The sequence below is a fragment of the Trachypithecus francoisi genome, unplaced genomic scaffold (assembly GCF_009764315.1).
Source record: "Trachypithecus francoisi isolate TF-2019V2 unplaced genomic scaffold, Tfra_2.0 Lachesis_group11, whole genome shotgun sequence".
NCBI lineage: Eukaryota > Metazoa > Chordata > Mammalia > Primates > Cercopithecidae > Trachypithecus > Trachypithecus francoisi.
Window position 1 is genome coordinate 32,326,545 of NW_022681456.1, and position 15,468 is coordinate 32,342,012.

The 15,468-nt window shown below is 38.6% G+C and overlaps 1 protein-coding gene across 2 annotated transcripts in view; it reads right to left on the reverse strand.

Annotated features, from left to right (window-relative positions):
- Window positions 1-15,468, reverse strand: part of ANO4 (anoctamin 4) — a 237,195-nt gene that overhangs the window by 184,181 nt on the left and 37,546 nt on the right. Inside the window, exons 1-3 of one of the 2 annotated variants that reach the window (XM_033220912.1) lie at window positions 10,950-11,035; window positions 8,798-8,934; window positions 5,734-5,892 (exon numbers count right to left, since the gene is read on the reverse strand). In XM_033220912.1, the coding sequence (XP_033076803.1) occupies window positions 5,734-5,745 (12 nt within the window). In that variant the 5' untranslated portion in view covers window positions 5,746-5,892; window positions 8,798-8,934; window positions 10,950-11,035. Of the gene's footprint in view, window positions 1-5,733; window positions 5,893-8,797; window positions 8,935-10,949; window positions 11,036-15,468 lie in introns of those variants that run through there. The other variant, XM_033220911.1, reaches the window with a different exon arrangement.

Genomic DNA, 15,468 nt, shown 5'->3' on the forward strand with positions numbered 1-15,468 from the left:
TCAAAATACTATTTGTCTTCTCAGTCTATCTCCTAACTTCTTTCTTTTTTTTTTCTTTTTTTTTTTTTTGTGAGACGAAGTCTTGCTCTGTCGCCCAGGCTGCAGTGCAGTGGCATGATCTCGGCTCACTGCAAGCTCTGCCTCCTGGGTTCACACCATTCTCCTGCCTCAGCCTCCTGAGTAGCTGGGGCTACAGGCGCCCGCCACCATGCCCAGCTAATTTTTTTTTTCTTTTTTTTTTGTAGAGACAGGGTTTCGCTGTGTTAGCCAGGATGGTCTTGGTCTCCTGACCTCGTGATCTGCCTGCCTCGGCCTCCCAAAGTGCTGGGATTGCAGGCATGAGCCACTGCGCCCAGCCTCTCCTAACTTCTTTAACCCTGAGATTCACCTTTACATACCAGAAATCAACACAATATAAGGGCAAAGAGCAAGTATGCTTAGATTTTAATACTGGCTTTATCTCTTACTACTTATGTTGCCTGGGACAAGTTACCAATGGTCTCACCTGTTAAACGGGAATTATAATAGTAAGTGATTAATAAATGTGAGCATAAAAATATTGATAATGTAATTTGTATCATAGTACAGAGAAGTATCCAAGATACTCAACCTCAACTGTGCACCCGCATGCGCTCATGCATGTGCATGTGTGTGCTAACTGCAGTTGCATTTTTCACTCCTGAGAGATGAGTGCAAATAGAAACAATTTCCACAAATTGTATTGTTTGTACATTTCAGTTTTTAAAGCTTACTACATTTTATCTCTTTTGGGGGCAATATATTTGAGTGGGACTGAGTGGGTATGGGGTCTCGGAAGCACAGTGAAGGGTTGGCCTTACCAATGAGTATGGACAGGACACCCTTAGCACTGCGGAAAGGTTGCATCTATGGGCATAGATGCAGATAGGTGAGTCCATGCAATGAGAGATACTTGTGGTCATTCTTTTCTTATTGCTTCAAGGACATTTCTCTAAAAATTCTTCCTCCACTCTTCCCAACATCAATTTGCCATCTCAAATATATAGTTTTTATTAGCATGAAAATATGTATTGATTTCTCCCATCTAAAATAGAAAGAACTCTTTTTTGAGCCAACTTCATACTCCAGTTATCATTCTATTTCTCTCCATTCCTTTACAGTGAAACATATTGAAAGAACGATTTGTATTTGTTGTCTCTGTATTTTCTCTTCCCATTCTTTCTTGAAGACACTTTAATGAAGCTTTCACCCCTGACTTCTCCACCCCCAACTTCTCCATTGAAACTTCTCTTGCCCAGACCACCTAAACCTGCCAGATTGCTAAATCCAATGATTAACTTTCAGCCTTGATCATGCACACCCAATCAACAGCATTTGATACAGTTGATTCCTCCGTCTCTCCTGAACCACACTCTCTAGATTTTTCTTCTAGGTCCTTGGTGACTCCTTCTTAGTCTCTTCTGCTGCCTCCTTTTTATCATCCAAATTGTAACACTAGTGTTCCCCATGGCTCAATCCTTGGACCTCTTCTCATTTTGATTTGCAGTTACTCCTTTGGAGATCTCATTCAAATGTGTATCTCTAGCCCAGATCTCTCCTTGAATCCCAGACTCTTCTATCTTACCCAACATCTCCATTGGGATACCTCAAACTTAACAAGTCTACAATCTGACCTACTCTTTTCCGCATCCCTGTAAGTGGCAACTGTCTTCTCTCAACTTCTTAGCTAAATACCATGTGTCAGACAAATAGTCTGTGACTCTTCTCTTTTACATTGCCCATTCAATCTATCTGCAATTCTCATCAGCACTACTTTCCACTCTTTTCATCTTCTTTTCTTCTACGTGCTTGACCAATTCTTGCATCTCTTTCCTGGATTCTTGCAACGAATCTCCTAATTATGCTCCCTGCTTCTGCCCTTGCCACCTCCACCTCCCACAGTCTAATCTTACCAGGCAACCCGAAAGCCCTTAATAAAACAGAAAACAGCTCTTATACTTCTGCTCAAATCTCTCCGGTGGCTTCCTATGTCACTCAGAGAAAAGCTAACATCCCTCAGTGACTACTAAGGCTTCCAATGCCTTGTTAGTATAATTTCCCACTATTCTTCACCTTGCTCAGTGAACGTCAGTCATACTGGCATCCTCACCGTTACGTGAACACCCAGGCATGCTCCATCCTGTGGAGCTGTTCTCTTTGCACTTGCTATTCTCTTTCTGTGGAAAAGAGGCCCACTTTTTCTGACTTTTATAAAATTGCAAGCCCCTCTCAACACTTCCTGCTTTACTTTTTTCTCTTTAGCACTTACTGATATTTGTATATATTGTACATATTTTTTGCTTAAGTTCCAACAAGGCAGGGATTTTTTTTCTGTTTTATTTGTTGCTGTTGAGACCATAGTCTTTAAAGCAATGCCTGGCATAGAGTGAGTGTGCAATAAATATTTCTTGAATGAAATAACCATCATCAAGATGATATGATTTACCTAATTATATTAGTTTTGTAATGACTGTAATGATAAAGGTCTTCCCCAGTGTTTCACATGATTCTAAAGCAGGAGGGTGCTCCGTTAATACAATTGCTACTCATACATTCCAAATAATTCCAAGTTAACTCATCCTCTTACTAGTTATACAAAGGAAAAGATAAATGTCTTATTGATGACAGTGATTTCAAATAGGTACTCAAAGATCGATAATGGACATAGAATTAAAAATGAAAAAAATCAAAAATAGAAAATGTTAATTAGTAAATACAAGCTTACCTTTAAGAAGGGAATCAGTTTTAAGTGGATAGATACTAAGAAGTAAATCACCTGGACTTCAATGATATTTTGTTTGAGAACTTCGTTGTAAATTGCTTTCTCTGGGCTATCATGAAAGTTGAATTGCAGAATATTAAAGACCCAGGGTACCAAAGCAAGCACTTATCTGTTGACTAACCAGCCTGCAGCAAAGGTTTTAAGAAAGATTGAACTTGACTATGTCCTCATTTTTATCATGAATTAAAGATTATCCCAGTTGTGTTTCTTGAAATCCAATGTTAAAAAGATAAGGATGTTAAACTGTACTAGAAAGCCTGTCTTTGTCTATTTGGAAACATAAGCCTCTGTCTGTGAAACATGTTTTTCATAATTGTTGGACATCATGACAGCAGCTAATTAAGATACTAATAATTCATACAATGTACATAGTGTCAAATGTTTCAGATGTATGACAGTCCCTGGGGTGTTTTTTCTTTTCCACCCTTAACTAAGTTATTCATTTTATGTCCTATAAAAGGTTGAATTAACTCCTGGAAGCTGAAATCGCCATTAAAATTGTCTTTCTGCTGTAGCTGTTTATAAAAAATCTTGATTTAAATAAAAGTACTTCCAATGGTTTCTAAATTTAATAACATGATGTAGATCCTTCATATAAAAATTCTGCCATTTATTATAGAGAATAAAGGATGAAGGTTTGTTTATTGTTCAGCCAAGGGATATTTTCTTTTAATTATTTGTGGCAGGGAAAAATTAATTTATCTATAAGAGAACCTGCTAAGGCCCTTTTCTTGCTAAGCTGACTGAGGCCATGAAGATTCAAAGCAGAGCTAGGAGGCCGCGTGAGAGAAAAATTGCACCACTTATGCAAAGCCAAGGCAAGACTGGAGCCAGGCAGCGGGAGAGGCCACTTGTGAAGAAGGTTCCAGAAAGGGGAAGACCTAGCTGTTTGTAGTGCCTAAAAGATTGTAGAAGAAAGGAGAAACATGGAAGGTGATGCCCAGAGAAGAACTTTTGGGGGAAAGTGGGGAGGGGGGAAATGCTTAGATAAGTTTTTATGAAGTTCTGCCATATAGTGATAATTCCCTTTTTCCAACTGCTATTTTTTCCAGTACACATTAAAACAAATACCTGTAAACATTTTTTTAAAAATTCTAACAAACAAAATTATCTTGTATATAGACAAAATTGTACAAGCAGTCCATCCTTCACAGCATGGTCCACACTGTACTGTGCAGCACAACTGTACAACAGGCAGAATGATCCTCCTCAAACTTTGGTAGCTGAACACTGCAGTACAGGTGATGCTTTAGGATACACATCAGGACATTTTCCATCACTTTAATGTGCACTATGTGAAAAAGCATTAGGCTTTTTGAGTTCTAACTAATAAATCATGAAATAACATTGAAAAGATCTATACAGAAGAAGCCCTAGGCCTGTAGAGAATACTTATGAAGCTTAAAATATAAATCTTGCATTAATTGAACAAAGCTATCTAGTTTTGATGGGAATCAGAATTTTGACAGAGTCAGAATGGGTCAGAGGGAGGCCTTCCATTATTTCAGATTAAGTAGCAATTCAGATCTTTTATTTCTTCATATAAAAATTCTGCCACTTAGGAATGAGAATAAAAGATGAAGGCACGATTAAGGAGAAAAATATGAATGTGCTATTAATGTTAAGAAAAAATGTAACTGTCTTACTGAGACAATTTAGAACTTAAAGAGTAAGATTTATCAACTATACACTCAGTTTGTATAGGAAAGATTCTCTGGAACTCCACTAAGGTGGAAGAAACAACATTTCAAATTATGTTTGTTGCTCCAGGGAACTTCTAATTAAGATGGTCTTTGAGAAAGATGGTTCTACTTTCCTGAGAATAAGAACCTGTTTCCTTACAGCCACATTCATCTCACCATTTTTCCAATTCTCCTGGAGACATTCCAGAAAAATGCTGCTTCTGTGTTATAAACGTTCAAGAGCTGAGGTCAGCCTAACAGATCTGAAAAAGTCCTATTTAGCTGAAGTGTCCCAAGACCAGATAACAAGTATATGCATATTATGCTTCTAATATTTGATACCTTGGCACAACTCGCAGGTTGCACAAACTGCAACAGCATCATACAAAGAAAAACCTGGATGTCTGGCTTCAAAGATCCATCCCCTCAGCCTTGAGGAGCAGAATCAGAAGTAAACATCTTAAATTGCCAATATGTTATTCTTATTGACTATGAAAAGCTCCAGAAGCTTTGCACAATGTTTAGGGAGAAGCTGAGAAGAGTTACATAATTCAGTTAACGGGCCAAGTTCTACAAATGTGCACAGTACTCCTGGGAACACCATAAGCCCATCGTGGATTACTGTCAGAGGCCTGGCTGGCCTCTTGTACATTCCTTACTTAGCTCTTTCTTGAAGCTCCCCATGTAGAGAAGGAGGGAAGAGGAAGAACCAAACACTGGTAAGGTCACTCTTGAGCTTGGGGACCTGAAAAAAATAGCCTGAATGTCTCTTAAAACTGGAATCATTTTTGTAAGTTCCAGCTGCTTTTGGCCAAATTGGCCAAGCAGTCTCCTCTGGTGTATAAGGATGCCCAATCTCAAGATATTTCCCGAAATGTAAAAAGAACCTCTAGAGAGAGCGACTGCATTTCGCTCAAAGTTTTCTTTAATCTATGCGAATAGAATCCTCCATTTACATATATGGAGAAACGGCAGACATGGTAAGTTAGATAAAGAATCACACTTTGAAACAATCCATTTAATTGGAATAGAATATTTTGATTTACATGGAATCATTTGGCATTAAAATTATCTCAAAAGCAAACTGTGCTGTGAAAGTCTAAATGCTAGAACATTCCCCAAACGCTGAAGACTGGAAAACTCTGACCCAATGAAATGTTTGGTTAACATTATGACTACTTGCTTATTTCTTATTGCCTCTTAATATGAATAGATATGTACATATTTTTCTCAACCAAGCAAACTATTTACCTCTTTCTCCATTTGCAATCCTTCTGCTCTAATATTTCTTTCAAATACTTCTCTCTTTTCAGTCTGGGGGTTGGATTTTCTGTACACAAGGATGTAGTCAATTCGACACTTCCCATCTCTAAAGTAAAGTCCATTTGATTTATTTCTTTCTGGCACTGTCTGCACACAAAGAGAAAGGGACCAGTTTAAGTCATTCATCAAACTAAGGTTCAAGTGAGTAATGTTAAAGAACAATTAAAACTAAATAACTTTTTCAGGTCAGGCGCAGTGGCTCACGCCTGTAATTCCAGCACTTTGGGAGGCCAAGGCGGGTGGATCACGAGGTCAGGAGTTCAAGACCAGCCTGGCCAATATGGTGAAACCCTATCTCTACTAAAAATACAAAAATTAGCTGGGCATGGTGGCATGCACCTGTAGTCCCAGCTACTCTGGAGGCTAAGGCAGGGGAATTGCTTGAACCTGGGAGGCGGAGGTTGCGGTGAGCCAAGACTGTGCCACTGTACTCCAGCCTGGGTGACAGAGTGAGACTCCATCTCAAAATAATAATAATAATAATAATAATAATTTTTTCATTGTGTTCAATTACATATTCATTAGTGAAAAATGTAATTAAGAGGAAACAAAATAAAAATTGGAAGAAGCATTGAGTTAAGTGGGCAAAATGTGAAACACCTAAAAATACTGAGTGTAGCCAAGGATGTGAAGCGACTAAGGACTTTCATATTCTGCAGGTGAGATGAGAATGAAAATTGATATTCTCACTCTGGAAAACACATTAACATTATCTTGCAGAACTGAACATCTGCGTAACATGTAAGCCTAGAGAAAAATTCTTGATAAGGCAAGTAGGAGTCATGTATATGAATATTCATAGCAACATTATTTGTAATAGTAGAAAAATGTTTAAAGTTGGAGTCAACTCAAATGTCCATGAATAGACAATAAATAGATAAATAAATTTTAGAAAGTTCATTTACTGGAATATTATACAGCAGTAAAAATGAATAAACTATAGTTGCATCTAGCGATAAAAATGAATCTTAAAAACAACACTGATGAAAAAAAGCAAGTCTCAGAAGACTTTATACCACATGATATCATTTTTCACAAAGCATAAAATAAAGTAAATCTAAGTTGTTAAGACTACAAATCTATGTGGTAAAACTATCTTTAGAGCAAGAGAATAAAACACAATAAAATTTAGAAAGATGGTACCTCTGGTAGGGTAGAGGTATGGGATGGAAAGTAGCTTCAGTGGTTTTAGGAATATTCTAGTTCAGTGTTTCTCTTTTTTTTTTTTTTTTACCCACAACAAGAAAAACATTCTATCTTTGTGTGCATATATGTAAACATACATATACATAACATGAGACAAGTTTCACAAAACAATTATTTACCCTTTCTATTTGCATATACTCTAATATTAATTTTCCAGTCCATTAAAAAACAACTAGAGTAGTAATCTACAATTAGGTTGCCACTATAATTTGAAAAATAGCATTCCAGTTCACAAATCAGATGGTGGTTCCAGGTGTTCATTTTATTATTACACTTTGTAACTTACGTAGAAGTTACAAATATTATTTTGCAGTAATACTAAAAAGTAAAGAACAAAAGGAATAGATTGAATTTTCATCCAGGCTCTTCAGGCTTGCTGTACAACATTGAAAGAGACCATCAAGTACGGGCTCATTGGGCTGGAGCCAAACTTCTCAGCCTAATAGGTTTCAAAATTACGTCTATAAACCCAGCCGGGTGAAAATGGTGGATTCTATCTTTTCCAATGGTAGTATGAAGAAGGCAAACATGCCAGACCTAAAAGACCATTGCTAGAAACCACATTCTTGCACAAACCTTAACCGAAAAAACATCTCAGCTGGGGGAATGGAATGACCATGTTCCACGTCTTGGTGTAGACATTTTTGGTTGATGACCAATCCTCACTGACTATGTTTTGGCTTTTACATTAAGAGATACTCAGGAGTCTACCTGAATAAGCACGTTAGTAATACTTATTTGCCAAGCAAGAAGGCTGTCCTGTGAATTCAGCATATTAGCATCTGCCTTCAAAAATGGCTTTAGCCAAGACATCAGGTGGGGTATTGGCTCCAAGCAGAACAGTGAGTTGTACCACCTTCAGCAAAGCCCTAACATTTCTGAGACTGATTCCTCATCTGGAAGTTACAGGGATGAGACTAGTTGCTGTCTGAGGTCCCTTTCAAAGTCCATTCGTTATGCCACATTATGGTATCCAAAGTATCTGTGTGAACAGATAATAACAGAATGAGTTTTTTCTTAAAACGAAACAAACAGAAAAAAATGGAAAAAGAAACATGGAAGCTGCGTGTAGTATTTGTGGGGTGAGGTCTGCAAAGCTTGGTAAGAGTAAACAATTTTCTCTATCCCAGGTGTCATCCTTTCAGTAGTTAACTAGCTCTGGAATATAAAAAGCATTAGGAATATGAAACACATAAATTACTCTGATTCGGTGTGCCTATTAATTGTACCCAGAGCATGTGCAAAGGAAATATGAAACTCTATTGAGACACAACCTGAACAAAGGGGAATGCCTCCAACAAAATACTAATTTTTCCCAAATGGCACACAAATAGATGGGTCCATTTACAGCTGCAATGAAGTTGCCAGCTTACAGAGGCAAATGGAAAGTCAGAGAGGCTTTAGACAACACAATCAACTGAAGGCTGGTGCATTTTAGGTCACCATTCTACCTACTGGGGGATCTATACAAGGAAGCCCATCCCTGTAAAGCTTATTTTGTACCAGTGGGAGACACTCAAGAATGCAGGCTATCTTAAAATGATAGACAGTTTAAAGAAATGATAGGTTTAAGAAAAACTGAAACTTTGTTTTGAGTGTAGGTAGATTTAGGATCCTTGAAATATGCTTAGACATGGGGGATGTCAAAGGAATATAAAACCTATCCCTTGTTTTATAAGAGCCTACAGTTCAATGAGATTATGACTTTAAACAGTCCATTGGAACATGCTTCATAGGTTCCTGCTGGGATCATGAATTACATTTGTAAGAAATCATATACTCTTACCTCTCCCCCGGCTTCCAATCTGCTGGCATCATCTGAAGTACTAGTCAGGTTTCCAGGGTGAAGAAGAGAATCGTCATCTTTGCAAGGACTGCTGACAGCTTCTAATTCATCAAAAAGAATATTGACATCCTTGGCCACTAGAACCAAAGTAAATACATTATAAGGAGGGTAAAACTGGGATCTTGAAAGCAATACTAAAAGAGAAAACATCTCCCTTAGGGTTCATATTTTCCCATCATTTCAATAACACTTTGAGTGACAGGTATATTATTTCCTAAAAGAAAAGGATGTCAGACATAAAACATGATCATTAGGCAAGAGTAAGGAAAATAAAAAGCAGAGTACCTCTGTAACGTAAATATAATTTGTCTTTCATGATAGCAGGAGGTGTTACATTTGTTTAGCTTTCCTTTGCACAGTTGCTTAGCATAAGGTACTTTGATCTAAGACTTCTAGGTTGGAAAAGGGTTGGAGATGACCTACACTTTTAAATTTTATTTTGTTTTTTCATTTAAGTGTCATACAGCTTGCCAAGTGAACCCATAAAAGTGCCACTTGCACTGTTCAGTAAGAACTGTGATTTTTTTCCTCCTTTGTTACTTCTCTAAGGCAGAACAGAGAAAACCTAATGCAATAATAAAGCATGCAGTTAGATTTTCAGCCTTTTTTTCTTCCTCTTATCCTGAATTGAAATAATCAAGTGAGCCATTCAGAAGCTCTCTCAAAAGACTGCTGATGTTAATAACATGTCAATATATAAAGTGCTGTATATCACGGTTCTAGGAACAGACTACCACGTTCAAATGCAAAGTGCCTTACAGCATGCCAGCAAGTTAAGTTCATCACCAGCAGAGGAAAGATTACAATGCTAGGTATGGGTTGAGTCCCTTCTTTTTTATCCACTTCAATCATGGGCCAGCATTGCAGTTCACTTTTTCTTTGGATGCTTTAAAAATGGCTGAGAGTTTATAACCTGTCAGAAGCCACTGCACAAAATATTTCATGAGGGATTGGGTTCTTCTTACCCAAGCTTGTAAGAGAGTATTCATTCTTTCATTCAAAATCATTTTAGAGATGTGCACATTGTGTGTCAGGCATAGAGGTGCGTGATGATTGCACCTTGGTAAATAAAAGTGACCTGGCTTCCTGCCCTCGTGGCAATAACTAAAGAAAACAAAGACATGCAAATTGTGGTGAATTCTCTAATGAAAAGAGCAGAGTTTGGATACAGAAAGAATAGAGATGATCTACTTAGAGGAGACGACTAGGTATAAAGCTGTATCCAAGCATGTGATTTTAGGCAACTTTTCTAGCTTTTCAAGTTTTTCATCTGTAAAATATAATGGGCATAGAAATAAAATCAACATTTATTGCTAACTGTGAGAGGATGAATTATGACCCTCCAAAGGTGATCTAATTCCTAGAACCTGCTAATATCTTACCTTTTTATCACCGAAAGGATTTTATAGATGTGTGAAACCAAGGATCTTAAAATAAGGACATTATCTTAGAGTATATAGGTAGGCCTGATGTTAATTACAAGGGTCTTTAGAAGAGGGAGGCAAGAAGGCCAGCATCAGAGAGAAAGATTGGAAGATGCTATGCTGCTGGCTTTGAGGATACAGGATGCGGCCACAAGCCAAGAAACTCAGGTGGCCTTTAGAAGACAGAAAAGACAAAAAAGCAGATTCTCCCCGGGAGCCTCCAGAGAGGAGAGTCTTGATTTTGGGACTTCTGACCTCCAGAAGTATAAGATAATAAATATATTGTTTGAGGCCACTAAGCTTGTAGTAATTTGCTACAGGACCAAAAAGAAACTTAAACAATGTATTATAGGATTTGAGACCTATAAGGCTACAAAAAAAAAAATCATGGCCTTTTCATACAGCCAAGGGTTGTAGCACCTACACTGTGCCAGGTACTGTGCTAGGTGCTTACGGAGAGGAACTAACACTTTTTGAGGAAGAGTAACATGTCCAGTGTTTTGGAAGGTGTCAAGATCAAAGACAACTTCCCTGACCGCTGGATGTAAAAAGATCTCCCTCCCATAATTATTCTCTTCTCATTGTTCATTTCCTTCCCAGCACTTAACACAATCCGTAATTATCTTATTTGTTCACTTATCTATTAGACTTGTTTATGGGATGTTTACCTTATTACAATGTAAGTTCCATAGAGCAAGGACCTTGTCCGTCTTGACTGATGTACAGAGGCTCTGGCACAGAGTAAGCCTTCAACATAGAATGACAGAATGATGACCTTAAGATGGTCACAATGTAATGATACCTGAGAGCCCTTTTCCTCTAACATTCTATGGTTCTGGAACTTTGCATATGGTTTTCCTAACATGATTCTTATTCACAAGTCAGGACTCCACAGTTTCAAGTAATGTGATTAAATTTTCAAGCAGACAATGATTAAATTAAATTTCAAGTCGATGTTGATGAGATTTGAACAATAAGATACAAATATCACTTAACCAAGTCAGAAGACCTGCTCCCTATTCTGAACACTGCCACTCAGCTGTATAAATACGTGCTTCTGTTTCCTCACTGGTGAGACAGGAATAGCAAACTTCTCTCTCAGGGTGGCAAAGAGGATTAGATCAATGTGCATATTAGCAGGGTGGCTGACACATGGCAGACCCACAACAAATGCTGATTTGTTGATTCTAGCTAGACTCTGGGAGCTTAAAGTGAGTATTTTGGTCTTATCAATATAAGAAGGCAGAAGAGATATTTAAAACTTCGAATGGTTGTTATGAGAAATGGTTTGGGATGGGTTGTGAGATAAAGGGGAAACTAATAAGGACACTGAGGTTCATGTCTAGGTAACTGGCTCATACTAAGGAGAAACTCTTGATATATATATGTATCCCCCAGGCTTTTGCCAAAGATAGAAAATACCAGGTCATCTTCTATCAATATTACTTTCTGACACTGGCACAATCAGTTCAACAATGTCCTCCATGTCCATGGTTCTCAATTGGGACAAATTTTGTCTCCCAGACCACATTTGACATTGTTTGGAGATATTTTTATTGTCATTACTAGGGAGACGGGGACAGTGAAAGTGGTATTCAGTGAGTAGAGGCCAGGGACACTGCTAAACATCCTACAATGCACAGGACAGCACCTACCACAGAGTGATCAAGCCCAGAATATTAATTAGGTGCTGAAGTTGAGAATTTCTACTCTTCATGAAAGGCCCAAGGGATTTGATTCTAGAAGAAGCAGCTAAATTGGGAAAGGAGAGAGCTCTTTCTTTCCCATCAGAATCACTGTCTGGAAGTCATGGGGCTGCTGCCACTTGAGCTCAGGAAAATCAGTCGGTCATGGCAATCTATTAGAGAATAGGTGATATTAAGCCAACCTTATCGCCTGCCAGCCACTTAGTATCTTCAGCAGAGATTAGATAGTCTGCTGTGAGAGATGCCCAGCTGAACCCATGGTCAGTAAGAAGACTGTAGACCATATAAACACTCTACAGGCATAAAAACCATGTGCCCTTCATCCATATTTCATCACTGTTTCTGATATTATCAGCTATAACTACAAGGTAAGTTTTAGAAACAAAATAAAATCTTGATTCAAACTTACATTGATTCTCTAAGAAGAAAAAAGCAACTCTCAACTTTCAACGTTAACCAATTTTTAAAAATAAATTTTAATCAATAAGTATTCATTCAGTGCCTACCACGGGCAGACACTGAGCTGAGCTAGGAAACGGGGCTGAAGTACTGGACATCCGAGGCATGGCCCCGCTCTGAGAGCTCACTGTCCAGTCAGAGCAGGAGTGAGGTCTTTCCATCTGCGGGCACAAACATCACAAAGATGCTGTTCATCCAAACAGGGTCACTTGTGAATGAATCCCATCACCCTCCTTAGACTTCTTCTCCTAAATAGAAAAATGTTCGATAATTATTTGCCTGGTAGAATCTTGCTGTTAGGTTCATTAAATGAGAAAGAGAGTCGAATACTCTGATAAGTCCATTAAGAATGACAAGAAGGATGGGAGGCAAGGCTGGTTCAACATATGCAAATCAATGAACGTAATCCATCACGTAAACAGAATCAATGACAAAAACCACATAATTATCTCAATAGATGTAGAAAAGGCCTTTGACAAAATTCAACAGCACTTCATGCTAAAAACTCTCAATAAACTAGGTATTGATGGAATGTAGCTCAAAATAATAAGAGCTATTAATGACAAACCCCCAGCCAATATCATACTGAATGGGCAAGAACTGGAAGCATTCCCTTTGTAAACAGGCACAAGACAAGGATGCCCCCTCTCACCACATTTATTCAACATTGTATTGGAAGTTCTGGCCAGGGCAATCAGGCAAGAGAAAGAAATAAAGGGTATTCAATGAGGAAATGAGGAAGTCAAATTGTCCCTGTTTGCAGATGACATGATTGTATATTTAGAAAACCCCACCGTCTCAGCCCAAAATCTCCTTAAGCTGATAAGCAACTTCAGCAAAGTCTCAGGATACAAAATCAATGTGCAAAAATCACAAGCATTCTTATACACCAATAATAGACAAACAGAGAGCCAAATCATGAGTGAACTCCCATTCACAATTGCTACAAAGAGAATAAAATACCTAGGAATCCAACTTACAAGAGAAGTGAAGAACCTCTTCAAGAAGAACTACAAACCACTGCTCAAAGAAATAAAAGAGGACACAAAACAAATGGAAGAATATTCCATGCTCATGGATCAGAAGAATCATTATCATGAAAATGGCCATACTGCCCAAGGTAATTTTTAGATTTAATGCCATCCCCATCAAGCTGCCAATGACTTTCTTCACAGAATTGGAAAAAACTACTTTAAAGTTCATATGGAACCAAAAAAGAGCCCGCATTGCCAAGACAATCCTAAGCAAAAAGAACAAAACTGGAGGCATCATGCTACCTGACTTCAAACTGTACTATAAGGCTACAGTAACCAAAACAGCATGATACTGGTACCAAAACAGACATATAGACCAATGGAACAGAACAGAGTCCTCAAAAATAACACCACACATCTACAACCATCTGATCTTTGATAAACCTGACAAAAATAAGAAATGCGGAAAGGATTCCCTATTTAATAAACAGTGCTGGGAAAACTGGCTAGTCATATGTAGAAAGCTGAAACTGGATCCCTTCCTTATACCTTACACAAAAATTAATACAGGATGGATTACAGACTTAAATGTGGGACCTAAAACCATAAAAGTCCTAGAAAAAAACCTAGGCAATACCGTTCAGGACAAAGACATGGGCAAGGATTTCATGACTAAAACACCAAAAGCAATGACGACAAAAGCCAAAATTGACAAATGGGATCTAATTAAACTACAGAGCTTCTGCACAGCAAAAGAAACTACCATCAGAGTGAACAGGCAACCTACAGAATGGGAGAAAAATTTTGCAATCTACCCATCTGACAAAGGGCTAATGTCCAGAACCTACAAAGAACTCAATCAAATTTACAAGAAAAAAACAACCCCATCAAAAAGTGGGCAAAGGATATGAACAGACACTTCTCAAAATAAGACATTTATGCAGCCAACAGACACATGAAAAAATGTTCATCATCACTGGTCATGAGAGAAATGCAAATCAAAACCACAATGAGATATCATCTCACACCAGTTAGAATGGCAATCGTTAAAAAGTCAGGAAACAACAGATGCTGGAGAGGATGTGGAGAAATAGGAATGCTTTTACATTGTTGGTAGGAGTGTAAACTAGTTCAACCATTGCAGAAGACAGTGTGGCGATTCCTCAAGGATCTAGAACTAGAAATACCATTTGACCCAGCAATCCCATTACTGGGTATATACCCAAAGGATTATAAATCATGCTACTATAAAAACACATGCACACATATGTTTATTGTGGCACTATTCACAATAGCAAAGACTTGGAACCAACCCAAATGCCCACCAATGATACACTGGATTAAGAAAATGTGGCACATATACACCATAGAATACTATGCAGCCATAAAAAAAGGATGAGTTCATGTTCTTTGCAGGGACATGGATGAAGCTGCAAACCATCATTCTCAGCAAATGATCACAAGGACAGAAAACCAGACACCACATGTTCTCACTCATAGGTGGGAATTGAACAACGAGATCACTTGGACACAGGGCGGGGAACATCACACACCGGGGCCTGCTGAGGGGTGGGGGTCTGGGGGAGGGACAGCATTAGGAGAAACACCTAATGTAAATGATGAGTTGATGGGTGCAGCAAACCAACATGGCACATGTATACCTATGTATCAAACCTGCACGTTGTGTACATGTGCCCTAGAACTTAAAGTATAATTTTTTAAAAAATGGAAAAAAAAGGCCGGGCACCGTGGCTCAAGCCTGTAATCCCAGCACTTTGGGAGGCCGAGACTGGCGGATCACGAGGTCAGGAGATCGAGACCATCCTGGCTAACACGGTGAAACCCCGTCTCTACTAAAAAAAAAAAAATACAAAAAACTAGCCGGGCGACGTGGTGGGCGCCTGTAGCCCCAGCTACTCGGGAGGCTGAGGCAGGAGAATGGCGGGAACCCGGGAGGCGGAGCTTGCAGTGAGCTGAGATCCGGCCACTGTACTCCAGCCTGGGCGACAGAGCGAGACTCCGTCTCAAAAAAAAAAAAAAAAAAAAGG